The sequence below is a fragment of the Mizuhopecten yessoensis genome, unplaced genomic scaffold (genome assembly GCF_002113885.1).
Source record: "Mizuhopecten yessoensis strain PY_sf001 unplaced genomic scaffold, ASM211388v2 scaffold5789, whole genome shotgun sequence".
Taxonomy (NCBI): domain Eukaryota; kingdom Metazoa; phylum Mollusca; class Bivalvia; order Pectinida; family Pectinidae; genus Mizuhopecten; species Mizuhopecten yessoensis.
In genome coordinates this window covers 192,914-210,321 of record NW_018406224.1, presented here as the reverse complement: position 1 = coordinate 210,321, position 17,408 = coordinate 192,914, and the positions used below count along the sequence as shown (strand labels likewise).

Sequence of the window (17,408 nt, the reverse complement as noted above, 5' to 3'; positions counted from 1 at the left end):
CTAGTACCAAGGATACTAATTATAGAGGTGGACTAGAGCCGGGGATAGTATTTATAGTGGTGAACTAGTACCAAAGATAGTTATTATAGAGGTGGACTAGAGCCGGGGATACTATTTAAATTGGTGAAATAGTACCAGGGATAGTAGTTATAGAGGTAGACTAGAGCCGGGATAGTATTTATAATGGTGAACTAGTACCAGGGACAGTAATTATAGATGTTGACCAGAGCCGGGGATAGTATTTATAGTGGTGAAATAGTTCCAGGGATAGTATTATAGAGGTAGACTAGGGCCGGGGATAGTATTTATAATGGTGAACTAGTACCAAGGATAGTAATTATAGAGGTAGACTAGTACCAGGGATTGCATTAATAGTGGTGAACTAGTACCAGAGATAGTAATTATAGAGGTGGACTAGAGCCGGGGATAGTATTTATAATGGTGAACTAGTACCAAGGATAGTAATTATAGAGGTAGACTAGTACCAGGGATTGCATTAATAGTGGTGAACTAGTACCAGTGATAGTAATTATAGAGGTGGACTAGAACTGGGGATAGTATTTATAGTGGTGAACTATTACCAGTGATAGTAAGTATAGAGGTGGACTAGAGCCGGGGATTGCATTAATAGTGGTGAACTAGTACCAGTGATAGTAATTATAGAGGTGGACTAGAACTGGGGATACTATTTGAATTGGTGAAATAGTACCAGGGATAGTAGTTATAGAGGTAGACTAGAGCCGGGATAGTATTTATAATGGTGAACTAGTACCAGGGACAGTAATTATAGAGGTTGACCAGAGCCGGGGATAATATTTATAGTGGTGAAATAGTACCAGGGACAGTAATTATAGAGGTGGACTAGGGCCGGGGATAGTATTTATAATGGTGAACTAGTACCATGGTGGTAATTATAGAGGTGGACTAGTACCAGGGATACTATTTGAATTGGTGAATTAGTACCAGGGATAGTAGTTATAGAGGTAGACTAGAGCCGGGATAGTATTTATAGAGGTGAACTAGTACCAAGGAAAATTATTATAGAGGTGGACTAGAACTGGGGATACTAATTGAATTGGTGAAATAGTAGCAGGGATAGTAGTAATAGAGGTAGACTAGAGCCGGGATAGTATTTATAGTGGTATAAAAAAGTACCAGGGATAGTAATTATAGAGGTAGACTAGAGCCGGGGATAGTATTTATAATGGTGAACTAGTACCATGGATAGTAATTATAGAGGTGGACTAGTACCAGGGATACTATTTGAATTGGTGAATTAGTACCAGGGATAGTAGTTATAGAGGTAGACTAGAGCCGGGATAGTATTTATAGAGGTGAACTAGTACCAAGGATAGTTATTATAGAGGTGGACTAGAACTGGGGATACTATTTGAATTGGTGAAATAGTAGCAGGGATAGTAGTTATAGAGGTAGACTAGAGCCGGGATAGTATTTATAATGGTGAACTAGTACCAGGGATAGTATTATAGAGGTAGACTAGAGCCGGGGATAATATTTATAGTGGTGAAATAGTACCAGGGACAGTAATTATAGATGTGGACTAGGGCCGGGGATAGTATTTATAGTGGTATATAAAAGTACCATGGATAGTAATTATAGAGGTAGACTAGAGCCGGGGATAGTATTTATAGTGGTGAACTAGTACCAGGGATAGTATTTATAGTGGTGGACTAGGGCCGGGGATAGTATTTGAATTGGTGAAATAGTACCAGGGATAGTAGTTATAGAGGTAGACTAGAGCCGGGGATAGTATGTATAGTGGTGTACTAGTACCAGTGATAGTAATTATAAAGGTGGACTAGGGCCGGGGATAGTATTTATAAAGGTGAACTAGTACCAAGGATAGCAATTATAGAGGTGGACTAGAGCCGGGGATTGTATTTATAATGGTGAACTAGTACCAAGGATAGTAATTATAGAGGTAGACTAGAGCCGGAGATAGTATTTATAGTGGTGAAATAGTTCCAGGGATAATATTATAGAGGTAGACTAGAGCCGGGGATAGTATTTATAGTGGTGAAATAGTTCCAGGGATAATATTATAGAGGTAGACTAGAGCCGGGGATAGTATTTATAATGGTGAACTAGTACCAAGGATACTAATTATAGAGGTGGACTAGAGCCGGGGATTGCATTAATAGTGGAGAACTAGTACCAGTGATAGTAATTATAGAGGTGGACTAGAGCCGGGGATAGTATTTATAGAGGTGAACTAGTACCAAGGATAGTTATTATAGAGGTGGACTAGAACCGGGGATACTTTTTAAAGTGGTGAAATAGTACCAGGGATAGTTATTATAGAGGTAGACTAGAGCCGGGATAGTATTTATAATGGTGAACTAGTACCAGGGATAGTATTTATAGAGGTTGACCAGTGCCGGGGATAGTATTTATAGTGGTGAAACAGTACCAAGGATAGTTATTATAGAGGTGAACTAGGGCCGGGGATAGTATTTATAGTGGTGAAAGAGTTCCAGGGATAGTAATTATAGAGGTAGACTAGAGCCGGGGATAGTATTTATAATGGTGAACTAGTACCATGGATAGTAATTATAGAGGTGAACTAGAGTCGGGGATAGTATTTATAGAGGTGAACTAGAACCAGGGATAGTAGTTATAGATGTGGGCTAGAGCCAGGGATAGTATTTATAATGGTGAACTAGAACCAAGGATAGTAATTATATTGGTAGACTAGAGCCGGGGATAGTATTTATAGAGGTGAACTAGTACCAGTGATAGTTAATAAACAGGTGGACTAGGGCCGGGGATAGTATTTATAGAGGTGAACTAGAACCAGGGATAGTAATTATAGAGGTGGACTCGGGACGGGGATAGTATTTATAGTGGTGAACTAGTACCAAGGATAGTTATTTAACAGGTGGACTAGGGCCGGGGATTGTATTTATAGAGGTGAACTAGAACCAGGGATAGTAGTTATAGATGTGGGCTAGAACCGGGGATAGTATTTATAATGGTGAACTAGAACCAAGGATAGTAATTATATTGGTAGACTAGAGCCGGGGATAGTATTTATAGTGGTGAACTAGTACCAAGGATAGTTATTTAACAGGTGGACTAGGGCCGGGGATAGTATTTTTAGAGGTGAACTAGAACCAGTGGTAGTAGTTATAGATGTGGACTAGATCCGGGGATATTATTTATAATAGTTAACTAGTACCAAGGATAGTAATTATAGAGGTGGACTAGAGTCGGGGATAGTATTTATAATGGTGAAATAGTACCAAGGATAGTAATTATAGAGGTAGACTAGAGCCGGGGATAGTATTGATAATGGTGACCTAGTACCGAGGATAGTAATTATAGAGGGGGACTAGAGTCGGGGATAGTATTTATAATGGTGAACTAGTACCAAGGATAGTAATTATAGAGGTAGACTAGGGCCGGGGATAGTATTTATAAAGTTGAACTAGTACCAGTGATAGTAATTATAAAGGTAGACTAGAGCCGGGGATAGTATGTAAAGTGGTGAACTAGTACCAGTGATAGTAATTATAGAGGTGGACTAGAGCCGGGAATACTATTTATAGAGGTAGACTAGAGCCGGGGATAGTATTTATAAAGTTGAACTAGTACCAGTGATAGTAATTATAGAGGTGGACTAGAGCCGGGAATACTATTTATAGTGGTGAAATAGTACCAGGGATAGTAATTATAGAGGTGGACTAGAACCGGGAATACTATTTATAGTGGTGAAATAGTACCAGGGATAGTAATTATAGAGGTAGACTAGAGCCGGGGATAGTATTTATAAAGGTGAACTAGTACCAGTGATAGTAATTATAAAGGTAGACTAGAGCCGGGGATAGTATTTATAGAGGTGAACTAGTACCAAGGATAGTTAGTATAGAGGTGGACTAGAACCGGGGATACTATTTGAATTGGCGAACTAGTACCAAGGATACTAATTTTAGAGGTAGACTAGAGCCGGGATAGTATTTATAATGGTGAACTAGTACCAGGGATAGTATTTATAGTGGTAAACTAGTACCAAGGATACTAATTATAGAGGTGGACTAGAGCCGGGATATTATTTATAATGGTGAACTAGTACCAAGGATAGTAATTATAGAGGTGGACTAGAGCCGGGGATAGTATTTATAGTGGTGAACTAGTACCAGGGATAGTATTTATAGTGGTAAACTAGTACCAAGGATAGTTATTATAGAGGTGGACTAGAGCCGGGAATACTATTTATAGTGGTGAAATAGTACCAGGGATAGTTAATAAACAGATGGACTAGGGCCGGGGATAGTATTTATAGAGGTGAACTAGAACCAGGGATAGTAATTATAGAGGTGGACTAGGGCCGGGGATAGTATTTATAATGGTGAACTTGTATCAAGGATAGTAATTATAGAGGTGGACTAGAGCCGGGGATTGTATTTATAATGGTGAACTAGTACCAAGGATAGTAATTATAGAGGTGGACTAGTACCAGTGATAGTTATTATAGAGGTGGGCTAGAGCCGGGAATACTATTTATAGTGGTGAAATAGTACCAGGGATAGTAATTATAGAGGTAGACTAGAGCCGGGGATAGTATTTATAAAGGTGAACTAGTACCAGGGATAGTAATTATAGAGGTGGACTAGAGCCGGGAATACTATTTATAGTGGAGAAATCGTACCAGTGATAGTAATTATAGAGGTCAACTAGTACCAGTGATAGTTATTATTAGACTAGAGCCGGGGATAGTATTTATAAAGGTGAACTAGTACCAGGGATAGTAATTATAGAGGTGGACTAGTACCAGTGATAGTTATTATAGAGGTGGGCTAGAGCCGGGAATACTATTTATAGTGGTGAAATAGTACCAGTGATAGTAATTATAGAGGTGAACTAGTACCAGTGATAGTTATTATAGAGGTGGACTAGAGCCGGGGATAGTATTTATAGTGGTGAACTAGTACGAGTGATAGTTATTATAGAGGTGGACTTGAGCCGGGGATAGTATTTATAGTGGTGAACTAGTACCAGTGATAGTTATTATAGAGTTGGACTAGAGCCGGGGATAGTATTTATAGCGGTGAACTAGTACCAGTGATAGTTATTATAGAGTTGGACTAGAGCCGGGGATAGTATTTATAGTGGTGAACTAGTACCAGTGATAGTTATTATAGAGGTGGAGTAGAGCCGGGGATAATATTTATAATGGTGAACTTGTACCATGGATAGTAATTATAGAGGTGGACTAGTACCAGTGATAGTTATTATAGAGGTGGACTAGTACCAGTGATAGTTATTATAGAGGTGGACTAGGGCCGGGGATAGTAATGTTAACGGTGAAGTTCCAGGGGAGCTAACACCAGGGATAGTCCTTATCAAGTAATTGTTAGTGTTAACGCCCTTACCTTCAATCAATGAACGAGTTTGTGGAAAACTCTTCTAAATGTTATCTGTACAAATTCTTGCTTGACTCGTTTACCTTACAATATTATTTAACAAAATCAATTCCTGTCGTTTATCTTAGGATTATTTCCAAGTTTCGAATGTCATCCCATCGTTTACGCATAGAAGAAGGCAGATATTGTAATACCCCAAGGGCCCATAGAATTTGTCTACATTGTAACCAAAATCAAATAGAAGATGAATTTCATTTCATTTTAATTTGTCCTCTATACGCAACTTTACGTAAAAAATTTATCAAAAAATATTATTGGAACCGTCCGTCGTCCTATAAACTTGTACAGTTGCTAGCAGTTCGTAATAGGAAAGAACTTTGTCATTTAGGTAAATATTTACAATCAAGTTTACTATTACGCTCGACATAATGTGCATTGTTTAATTATCATGTGCATGCTTTTTCTTTTTATCTCCAGATAAAAACTGATTACTTCTTACTTCATTTGATTGAGATTCTTCCAATCATGTACATTACTTCAATTAATCATCTCATTAATATTTTTCTTTTGTCATTTGTATTCTCATGTGCGTACAACTGTCCGCCATCTATCAAATCAGCTTGTCTTGTACAATGTAGGTTATGTTACATGTTATTCAATATTTGTGTAATGTTTTCGACACCCTTATTGTACATGTACACATTAATTACTCTGTATTATGCTGTAATGCTTATGGGCCGTAAGGCTGAAAGTGAATAAACAATACATTACCTGTGGTATTTTCAAGATAATGACTGTATATACAAGGGTTTGGTGATGTACAATCCAGAAATGCAGTGATGATAAATACAATAAATGCGTGTGCTTTAATTTGTAACGGCCCGCACGAATCATTAGAAATGGTCAATACAATGTAGTGTTGCTAGTGCTATAGATTGTTTGCAATATTACATTGTTTGTGATATGGAATCAACTTTCTCTGAAATAAAGGTATACCACTTACCTGTGATGCTGACCGAGGTTGGCAGTCGTACCCACCTTACTGTTACCATGTTCATGGGGACCAGCAAACATGGGCAAACGCAAGGTAAGTTTCTTCGTCGTCAAACCAACTTGTCACCATTTCTTTTATCTTTTCTGCTTTAAAATATAGGGAAAATGACAGACATGGAATCAACCGACAACGATGCAGAAAACCCAAACAAAGCAGATATCCATTGTGTACCAAATGGCAGTTTTGCCAATTAAGGATTTGTCAGTGCTACTAAATTCAACGAGTGTTTATATATATATATATATATCGCGATAAATAGTTTTAAATGTTCATGTGACGGTAAAAATATAAATAAAGCTAAACACGAAGACTAGTATAATCGGCTAGCGCTTTCGCCCATCTTTCGGAATATAAATAAAGCAAAACACAAGATGGGCGAAAGCGCTAGCCGATTATACTAGTCTTCGAGTTTTGCTTTATTTATATACCCGAAGATGGGCGAAAGCGCTAGCCGATTATACTAGTCTTCGTGTTTTGTTTTATTTATATATTTTTTTCCCCCTTTATATAATATATATATATATATATATTATAAAAAGAAAAATTCTTAACAACGAGTCTTTAGTACTTTCATCTCTTCATCCATATTTGCCGTGATACTTTAAATAAATATATACATATGGAAAGCTTGCATATAAACTATTTAAAACTTTATTTTTTTAGCCTAGGCCTTTTTTCACTAGATTATCTCGCAAAAGTCTTGGTCATCTCCATTATCACATAACCTGCTGCACTTAGTTCAGTGTTCAACCCGTTGATTTCAATGTCTATATTGCTTAAACACAACACATATTCTTTTTTGTATTTGCAGGAAAATGATGAAATATATTTTGTTAATCTGAGATAACTCTATGTTGTTGTTTGTCTAATTGGGTATGAATTTGTCTATGTTAGTTGCTCTGCTGGTTAATTGTACATTGTGACGCGTTGGTATAGTTCGTCTTTGTTAGTCTATGCTGATAGGTATTTTGTCTGTGAAGTGACGCTGTGGTGTATTTTGTCTATGTGAGTTGACACTGTGCATTGGTGCTGTCCTATATATAATTTGTCTATATGAAGTGACGCTGTAGTGTGTTTTGTCTATGTGAGTTGACACTGTGCATTGATGCTGTCCTATATATAATTTGTCTATGTGAGTTGACACTGTGCATTGATGCTGTCCTATATATAATTTGTCTATATGAAGTGACGCTGTGGTGTATTTTGTCTATGTGAGTTGACACTGTGCATTGGTGCTGTCCTATATATATTTTGTCTGTATGAAGTGATGCTGTAGTGTACTTTGTTTATGTACGTTAATGCTGTAGTATGTGTTGTCTATATGAAGTGATGCTGAGTTGCCATTGTGTACATTGATGCTGTGGTATATATTATGCGTCTGCGTGAAGTGATGCTTTGGTGGTTTATTTTGTTAACGTAAGTCGACGCTTATGCATTTTGTCTATGTGAGTCGATTAAGTGTTTTTTCTTATAGCTTTTTGTACGTTTTTAATATGAATTAAGGATATGTAAGCTCACCTCTATTGTGTTTATCCAGGAAACAATGTAACCGGGAAGGAGGAGATCTCGTCGCTATACAGTCAACCGCGGACGAAACAACGATGCAGGGTATTGCAAGGTCAACAAGGCGGCCATATTGGTTTGGTTTACATTCATTTCAACAAACCGCATCGGTAAGAAAGTAATCTATGCACAACACATCCTTAAATAAGAGTAACATTCAAAAACTATTTCATGAATCTGCACAATTGTGTTCATTATTGATCTCTTTTCCTCTCAGGGTGCTGTACAATGCTATTCATTAGTGTACTTGAATCTTGTATTTCGTGCCAGGGTGATTGAAACTTGTATTTCGTTAGTGTACTTGAATCTTGTATTTCCTGTCAGGGGGCTGTACAATGCTTTTCATTAATGTACTTGAATCTTGTATTTCATGTCAGGGTGCTGCACAATGCTATTCATAAGTGTACTTGAATCTTGTATTTCGTGTCAGGGTGCTGTACAATGCTATTCATTAGTGTACACTTGAATCTTGTATTTCGTGTCAGGGTGCTGTACAATGCTATTCCTTGGTGTACTTGAATCTTGTATTTCGTGTCAGGGTGCTGTACAATGCTATTCATTAGTGTACTTGAATCTTGTATTTCGTGTCAGGGTGCTGTACAATGCTATTCCTTGGTGTACTTGAATCTTGTATTTCGTGTCAGGGTGCTGTACAATGCTATTCATTAGTGTACTTGAATCTTGTATTTCGTGCCAGGGTGATTGAAACTTGTATTTCGTTAGTGTACTTGAATCTTGTATTTCCTGTCAGGGGGCTGTACAATGCTTTTCATTAATGTACTTGAATCTTGTATTTCATGTCAGGGTGCTGCACAATGCTATTCATAAGTGTACTTGAATCTTGTATTTCGTGTCAGGGTGCTGTACAATGCTATTCATTAGTGTACACTTGAATCTTGTATTTCGTGTCAGGGTGCTGTACAATGCTATTCCTTGGTGTACTTGAATCTTGTATTTCGTGTCAGGGTGCTGTACAATGCTATTCATTAGTGTACTTGAATCTTGTATTTCGTGTCAGGGTGCTGTACAATGCTATTCCTTGGTGTACTTGAATCTTGTATTTCGTGTCAGGGTGCTGTACAATGCTATTCATTAGTGTACTTGAATCTTGTATTTCGTGTCAGGGTGCTGTACAATGCTATTCCTTGGTGTACTTGAATCTTGTATTTCATGTCAGGGTGCTGTACAATGCTATTCCTTGGTGTACTTGAATCTTGTATTTCGTGTCAGGGTGCTGTACAATGCTATTCATTAGTGTACTTGAATCTTGTATTTCGTGCCAGGGTGATTGAAACTTGTATTTCGTTAGTGTACTTGAATCTTGTATTTCCTGTCAGGGGGCTGTACAATGCTTTTCATTAATGTACTTGAATCTTGTATTTCATGTCAGGGTGCTGCACAATGCTATTCATAAGTGTACTTGAATCTTGTATTTCGTGTCAGGGTGCTGTACAATGCTATTCATTAGTGTACACTTGAATCTTGTATTTCGTGTCAGGGTGCTGTACAATGCTATTCCTTGGTGTACTTGAATCTTGTATTTCGTGTCAGGGTGCTGTACAATGCTATTCATTAACGTACTTGAATCTTGTATTTCGTGCCAGGGTGATTGAAACTTGTATTTCGTTAGTGTACTTGAATCTTGTATTTCCTGTCAGGGGGCTGTACAATGCTTTTCATTAATGTACTTGAATCTTGTATTTCATGTCAGGGTGCTGCACAATGCTATTCATAAGTGTACTTGAATCTTGTATTTCGTGTCAGGGTGCTGTACAATGCTATTCATTAGTGTACACTTGAATCTTGTATTTCGTGTCAGGGTGCTGTACAATGCTATTCCTTGGTGTACTTGAATCTTGTATTTCGTGTCAGGGTGCTGTACAATGCTATTCATTAGTGTACTTGAATCTTGTATTTCGTGTCAGGGTGCTGTACAATGCTATTCCTTGGTGTACTTGAATCTTGTATTTCGTGTCAGGGTGCTGTACAATGCTATTCATTAGTGTACTTGAATCTTGTATTTCGTGTCAGGGTGCTGTACAATGCTATTCATTAACGAATTGAATCTTGTATTTCGTGCCAGGGTGCTTACAATACTATTCATTAGTGTACTTGAATCTTGTATTTCTTGTCAGGGTGCGGTACAATGGATGTGGGCGAATGGAAGCCTGCTCACCACTACGCCGTACTGGGCCAACGGAGCAGCCTCTCCTCCAGGGTAATCCTCATCTATTGATAAGATCGCTATCTCCTTATATGTTGTGTAATGTATATTGGGATAGAACAAAACAAAGTGTTTTTCGGTAAAATTTTGGTGGTTCATTTTTGCGATTTCATGATTTTCTGAATAAAAGTGAACCCTGCAATTGTCATATAGCCTACATACTTATCGCACACCTATCATATTTATTAGTTTCGTGGGTTGTTAACATCCTTCTTTGTCGAATTTAGTAAAAAAAAAAATGTTGGGTTTTTTCCCCCTTTTTTCAATATGTTGTGTGGCGTTGCCTTTCCACTGAAATGCGGCAGGCAAAGATATAAAGATATACATTTTCAAAAACTGAATTAAAAATTCAGTGATGATCGTCAACAACCGGATACAACCTGAATTGTTGTGATGGGAACTTAAAGTGTGTTTCTTGCAAATGCATCATTCCTTAAGAGTACATAACACAGATCAGATATATAAGCGTGTGTTCTTAAGGAAAGCGTGTTATAAATCTATTAATGAGTTGTAATAATTAACTACAGATTATTCTACTGAAATATGTTTATATTTAACAGCAACCGCAAAAACACAACGTGTTCCTATATCAGTAACTCCATCACCAATAGTAAGCCGTGGATGTCCACTTCCTGTAATTCCCGGAAATACTACGCATGTCGGAAACCGGAAGGTACGACATGCGCAAATATATAGCTGCAAATTATTGATATAAATTCGCTTCTCCGGAATGTCGTTTTGCGTGACATCTTGTTCCCAGATTTTGTAGGTTTACGTTTATTATCAACAATAACATCTAATAATAATATCTGTCAAAAAGTAAATATATACATATCAGTTGTTTCATGTTATACCGTATATATTAATTATCTATTCTAATACATATCGAATGGTTAAATAACTATTTTACCGTGATATTATTCCGTCTGTGGTTGCGTAGTGAACGGCTCATTAAACAAAATTCTTTTGGGTTTATAGTGAGATAGAATTATTAATTCTATCCCGTTTTTGCCTGTTTTAGGAGTTTGTCAGCAGGGTTGGGTTGCTCATCAGACCAAATGTTATCAGATCAACATTCAATTCAAGTACTCGTGGTCACAAGCAAAAAGTTACTGCGACAGACAGAGGTCCAGACTGGTAGAAATTTACAGGTTAGATTCAACAATTTGTTGTTCTATGTTTCACATTAACTGTGTTGTTTCTTTGAACAAGATATTTTACCCCGCTTGTTCCAGTCTACTCAGCTGTACATGAATGGTTGGGCAGTGCTAGAATTGTTGAATGTTAGCTGTGAGCGCCGCAATAGCAGCACCGGCTGTATACTCCCCAGGGAGTTGAGAAAGATATTGGCTGGTTGCAAAGGCCCTATAACCACGGATGATAACTTGTGAACCGCTTTGAGACGCACTTCGAACCTGGTTGTAATAAAGCAGTATATACTTATAGTTATTATTATTAACCGGCGACATCTTAATCGCTTTATGCTGATAAAAAGTGAAACATGCCCCTACTGTTTTTCATCTCCAGCTTTGTTTAGGTTACTAACATTTTACAGTAACTGATGGTTTTCACAAAAATATTTCCTTATATTTCCATCGTTGCTCGGACGTCACTTTGGCCACATTTCAAGCATAGTATATATATATATATATATTATCTATGGGTATAGAGTTGAATTAAATTCTTTTTAATGGTGTCATTATCATGCATGCATGTTTAACAGGACCACAGACACACAGTTCCTGAATTCTTACCTCAGTAGACTTCGCCAAGCTGGCGTTGACAGCTTCTGGATTGGGGCCTCAGGTAAGGCTATACGCCTGTGTACTCGTAACATGTTTAATCTAACGTTAGAGTAAACACAAGATCAACATCCAAAGTATATAAGTTCTCTCATAAAATCATATCACTTTGCCTTCTGACAACATAAACTTATTGTTAAACTGCATAATTCATAACAGCAAACACATTTTATTTGCATGTGACGGGAGTTCTAAGTCTTGCCGAGTGACAAATACATGTATGATTTGAATTCCTCAACGAATACTTCAAACGTTTTTTTGTGCAATTTTACTGTAAAACGCAATAGTCCACTGTAGCGGAGACATATACCTCTGTCGTATTGCTAACCAAACCCCAGACTGTTGAAGTACTGTTTTATTGTTATTGGCAAATCACCAATACAGATTTAAATACAACAACCTATAAATGGAGTCACAGCGGTCGCATCAGCTACCAAAACTGGCAGCACAACCCACCGACGAACACACGGAACCGCCTGGATTGTTCGTATGTCGTGACATGTAAGTATCGTTTGATATATAAGATACAATCTCCGTACATTATATATTGTGCCTTGTGTTTATGTTCAGGATGCATTTTTATTTATGTTCATCTACACGGTGAGTCGATCACCGCGTCTAACTATGTCTAGTTGTTCATATAACAATATAAATGCCAAAAAGAAGACATCTAGGTATATAAAGGTTAAAAGAGGCAAACATATATCTGGTTAAAATGTCCACAGTAACTAAATTAGCATTGTTCTGATATTATTATGAATACCGTATACTTTCCAGTTTTAAATCATTTATTTCTCAGTCCACAAAATGTATAGTTATATTACGAGCTACAAGGGTTTTGAAGCTCTGGGTTCAGCCTCTCTAAATTTGTGAATGTCCTCGCACAAGAAAGCTATCATATCACTAGCCATGTCATTGTATATCATATACTTCGATTGTACGCCAAGTTGTATCAAGTTTCATTAGCAAGCGAATGTGCGTGAAACTTTGAAGGTTATTGATCACGAATATGTTTACGAAATGTGTTTATATAAGTTGGATTTTTCATCTTTAATTTATAAATTGGACACATGCATACTCTATTTTCTGGTAATATAAACTATTTCCAAACATGCATCTATCTTAAACAAAACAAAACAACTGCATCTTGTACTTGTTAACGACATGCTAGCTACATACATACAATGTACTTGACATTCATTACTAGAACACAGTATAGCTTAATAGTTCCGAAGCACAATATTTAGAAGAAAAAAAGAGTATTTTAAAAATCAGTCTAATCTTAAACAGGTAAATAGTTATAAGAAAAGAAATAATGTTTGTGCTTATCTGCATCAATGTTTGACACGATGGGATTTGTGATGAGATTGTAATGAATGCCAACTTCTGATAAATATTCTAAAGGCTGTATTTTTAAATAACAATATTTAAGTCAAGCGATTATATGTGGAAAATAGGTATGCCATAAAAAAAGACATACTCGGGGCATTCAATACTTGTTCTATTTATGGAGATCTGAAACAGAACAATACTTCATATGTAAGCTTACATGTAAAGAGTTAGTCCTGCACTAAAGTGACAACATGTACGAGTATAGTTGTATGCCTGTATATGTTAGTGTCTTTGTTTACGAATCAGCAATTGTTTGACTTGTTATTGTGTTTGTTGACAGCTGACCGACGAGGCAAGTGGCGAACCACCAGTAACTGTGGTGTGATGAAGAAGGCGTTTATGTGTAGCATCGGGATGAACCAGGCAGTGCACCATGTGAATACTCCCAGACGTAAGCGAGAAATGTGATACTTAACTTATAACATTCAATTGTAAACATTTTACCTTATTTTCATGCAAAGGGAATTTGTAGATATTTAATGATATATTAACAATTTTAAAAAAGAAAGAGTATCCGACCTGATGAGGTTTTAATGTAAATTAATCCTTTGTGTACTCATGTACATATATATGGTATAACAAATTCACTGAGTATTCGACTGCATTATAAATCCTTAAGAAGGCCATCATCGTAAAATAAATCCAATTGGCCTGTCTTTGGTGAAACAAATGGACAGTTGGGCCTCTCTCGTATAATGCACAATGTTAGGTCGTAGATGATATAACACATGAACGGGTTGTTTGTTAAAGGGAAAAGACTACGGGAGTTCTACTGTTCTATAAAACATGCACACTTTGTTCGGCTTCTATGTGTAACTAGTCTGAACTTATGCCACCCTCTTGTGTATTAAATAAAAAGATATAATTAAGGAAAGCTTAAAATCATCTGAACTTTAGTATTGGAACCTAGTACAGTATACAACATATGACGCAATTGTGATTGGGTATATCGGTGAAGCTGTTCTCCCTGTGATTCCCAAATACTGTAATCTGGCAGTGTGTAGGAGAATTGTTTTTTTTTCTTTTTAGGTTTTGATCTCTTGTCAGTCCTCTAACTTGCAACAATAAGTTGATGGCCGAGCTGTCTTTTCTTTCAATTCCCTTCAGCACAATATACTTAGTAACGCGTCTTAGAAAAAATACGATAACAGTTGTTCACCATTTTTTCGTCACGTTGTATTTGCAACTATTATTCATTGATGTTTCAGTATGACTGAAATAACCTTACTAAAACTATCACTTGATGTGTATCGAACCAACTGATTTTTCCTTTGTACATTCAAGTATACTTGCGACAGTTATTGATGGTTTATGAACGAACACTTATTACATTTTTCCCTTTTCAGCCCAGTATACTTGCGACCGTAATTGGTTGGTTTACGGGACGAATTGTTATCAGTTTAATGACCATCGACGGGACTGGATTGGATCAGGCCAAGACTGTCAGAGACAGGGCGCTCAACTTGCGAAGATTTCCGATGTCCATGTACAGGGGTTTATTGTTGGTAAGATTAGCACGTATGCTTTATAATCTCCCATCGGTTTGCAACTCTTTTTATAATAAACGTTCTTTTCCATATATACTTTTTAAATTGCTCATGTATTTATATAACATATATAAAATAATTCACTCTATTTAATTAACATAACCCATGCAACCATGGTCGATATCATGATTGATTTTAATTCGTATGATTTGCACATATTAAGATGAATATTTTATTATTAGAGTTCCAAGCGAAGCACCGTTTCATATCACATTCTCATATCATAAAATCATTTCTACGATATTCATTTCGTATCATGTTTTACTAAATTATGGCTTAAGAACTAATGCAGCAATGCCAAGTACAAAAAGGCGAATCTGTAAAAGCAAATAGCTTTTATCTGGTTTAAGTACCTTTAAAACAATTATGTACTATCTGCATAACACGGAGTGTGAAGTAAATTATTGAGTTATAGTACCAATTGTTTTAAGTATTTCTGAAAGTGAATCCTATTATTAACAATGGACCTGTGTATTGTAAAGTTTAATGAACACGTCATTTTTATGAAATTTTCCATATGAAAAGTGGTGTTTTTTTTACATTAAATCAATTAATTTAAGTTCTGCCTTCTTATGTTACTAAAGCTTTATTTAAGACATTGTATGTTATAAGGTTTCTAACGCAGTTAATAAACTTATACATTTCGGTTGTTCCATGCTGTACCAGATGTAATTGTTTGTCATCCTCGTTCATTCCTGTATTGTAAAAGAAATGAAATAGTTGAAATGAAATATGAAATTGCTCTCTTTATTTGCCATGTAATAAGAAGCATTATATTTTATATTACCTTTCCTCACCCATATGCTCCGTTGACGAAACTTCAATTAACGTCTGTAATTTACATTATTCTTTCTGCAGCACACACTCATAATCAGGAGTACTGGATTGGTTTAAATGATAGAAACACGGAGAGACACTTTATGTGGGTGTCAGATAATAGTCCGGTGAGTGTCATATAACCAGCAAATATTCAATTATACTTCTTAATTTGTCTGTGCTATCATTATACATATTATTCTAATCAGTAGGAATCGTCTTTTATATTATTAATATGAGTGGCAATTTTACTTCCTATATATGTTCAAATGATACAAGTTGAGACAACCGCTATGACATTTTTTCACAAACGATTGAAAACCGTTTTATTTTACAATGACAATGTATGTCTTCAATAGTTGTTTACCAAAAGAAAACTTTTGCTTCGCGTATTGATATATTGCGTCATTGTTTGTGTTTCATACTGAGGCAACATGCCAAACTTCTCTGCTTTATTCAGGCACGGTTCGTTAAATGGAATCCCCATGAGCCTAATAACCAAGGTGACGAGAATTGTGTGGAGACTAAAGAGAACGGCTGGAATGACAAGGCGTGCAACACCGGACTCAAATATATCTGTCAGAAACCTGCAAGTACGTCCTTGTTATAGTTTTAACTTATTTAATTAATTAATTTTGCACAACTGAATAAACAATTTTAATCACTTTCTATAAGTGATCACTGATACATTTGTATATGTATTTAATAAATGAGATACAATGTTACAATATTCAAAGTCTGAACACGTAGGTAACTCATCTTGGACACATGGTTAGTTTACAGATATAAAAGATTTACCTGGGCGAAAGGTAGTTTTGACGGTGATATGCAATGGACATGATTACAGTTAAAGTCTTTTGACAGCGAGTGATTAAAGTAACATAAAATTATAATGGCTATCTTTATACCAAACTAATATATTCGCAATTAAATATGTTTGATATTTAACCAAACTCTATATATTATTTGTCTACAAAAATGCTCCTGTGACTTTCACCTACAGTATAATAGCAAAGTAATGTAATGCTAAACATGATCGCGTTTTGGATTTTATGATATTAAGCCATCCTCTTCTCAGACAGAGGAAACAGCCAATCATACCCTTTTAATGTATTTTGTACATCAGATTTGATCCACTTTTCTAAAGTCTGCTCTGATTTCATGGAACATGTCTGTACAATAACGAATAACCTATACTTTTTGATTGATTGATTGATAGGTTTTACGTCCGCTTCACTACCGAGTAGTTCGGTTATCCAGCAGACGAATATAGCATATACATTGTATACTACGATAATACACAAGGTTGAAATTAATAGTTCGTGATAGTATGAGATAAACAAGGTTTTATCAGTGCCTATACTGATAAAAAAGACATATCGAAAATGTCGACTAACGTGTTCGACAGCAAACTTCATGTTGTGTGCCACTGTTGTTGTGGGGGGGTTTGTATCTGCACGGACTACTAGTGTTGTGGGGGGTTTGTATCTGCAGGGATTACTAGTGTTGTGGGGGGTTTGTATCTGCACGGATTACTAGTGTTGTGGGGGGTTTGTGTCTGCAGGGACTACTAGTGTTGTGGGGGGTTTGTATCTGCACGGATTACTAGTGTTGTGGGGGGTTTGT

At 36.5% G+C, this 17,408-nt stretch overlaps 1 protein-coding gene across 2 annotated transcripts in view; it reads left to right on the top strand.

The window, feature by feature from the left end:
- Nucleotides 1-17,408, top strand: part of LOC110451068 (macrophage mannose receptor 1-like) — a 64,195-nt gene that overhangs the window by 20,914 nt on the left and 25,873 nt on the right. For both annotated transcript variants that reach the window (XM_021498917.1, XM_021498918.1), the window contains exons 5-15: nucleotides 6,375-6,471; nucleotides 7,976-8,111; nucleotides 10,137-10,219; nucleotides 10,786-10,898; nucleotides 11,247-11,376; nucleotides 11,949-12,031; nucleotides 12,412-12,528; nucleotides 13,700-13,810; nucleotides 14,766-14,924; nucleotides 15,825-15,910; nucleotides 16,243-16,375. In XM_021498917.1, coding sequence (XP_021354592.1) covers nucleotides 6,375-6,471; nucleotides 7,976-8,111; nucleotides 10,137-10,219; nucleotides 10,786-10,898; nucleotides 11,247-11,376; nucleotides 11,949-12,031; nucleotides 12,412-12,528; nucleotides 13,700-13,810; nucleotides 14,766-14,924; nucleotides 15,825-15,910; nucleotides 16,243-16,375 — 1,248 coding nt within the window. The remainder of the gene's footprint in view (nucleotides 1-6,374; nucleotides 6,472-7,975; nucleotides 8,112-10,136; nucleotides 10,220-10,785; nucleotides 10,899-11,246; nucleotides 11,377-11,948; nucleotides 12,032-12,411; nucleotides 12,529-13,699; nucleotides 13,811-14,765; nucleotides 14,925-15,824; nucleotides 15,911-16,242; nucleotides 16,376-17,408) is intronic.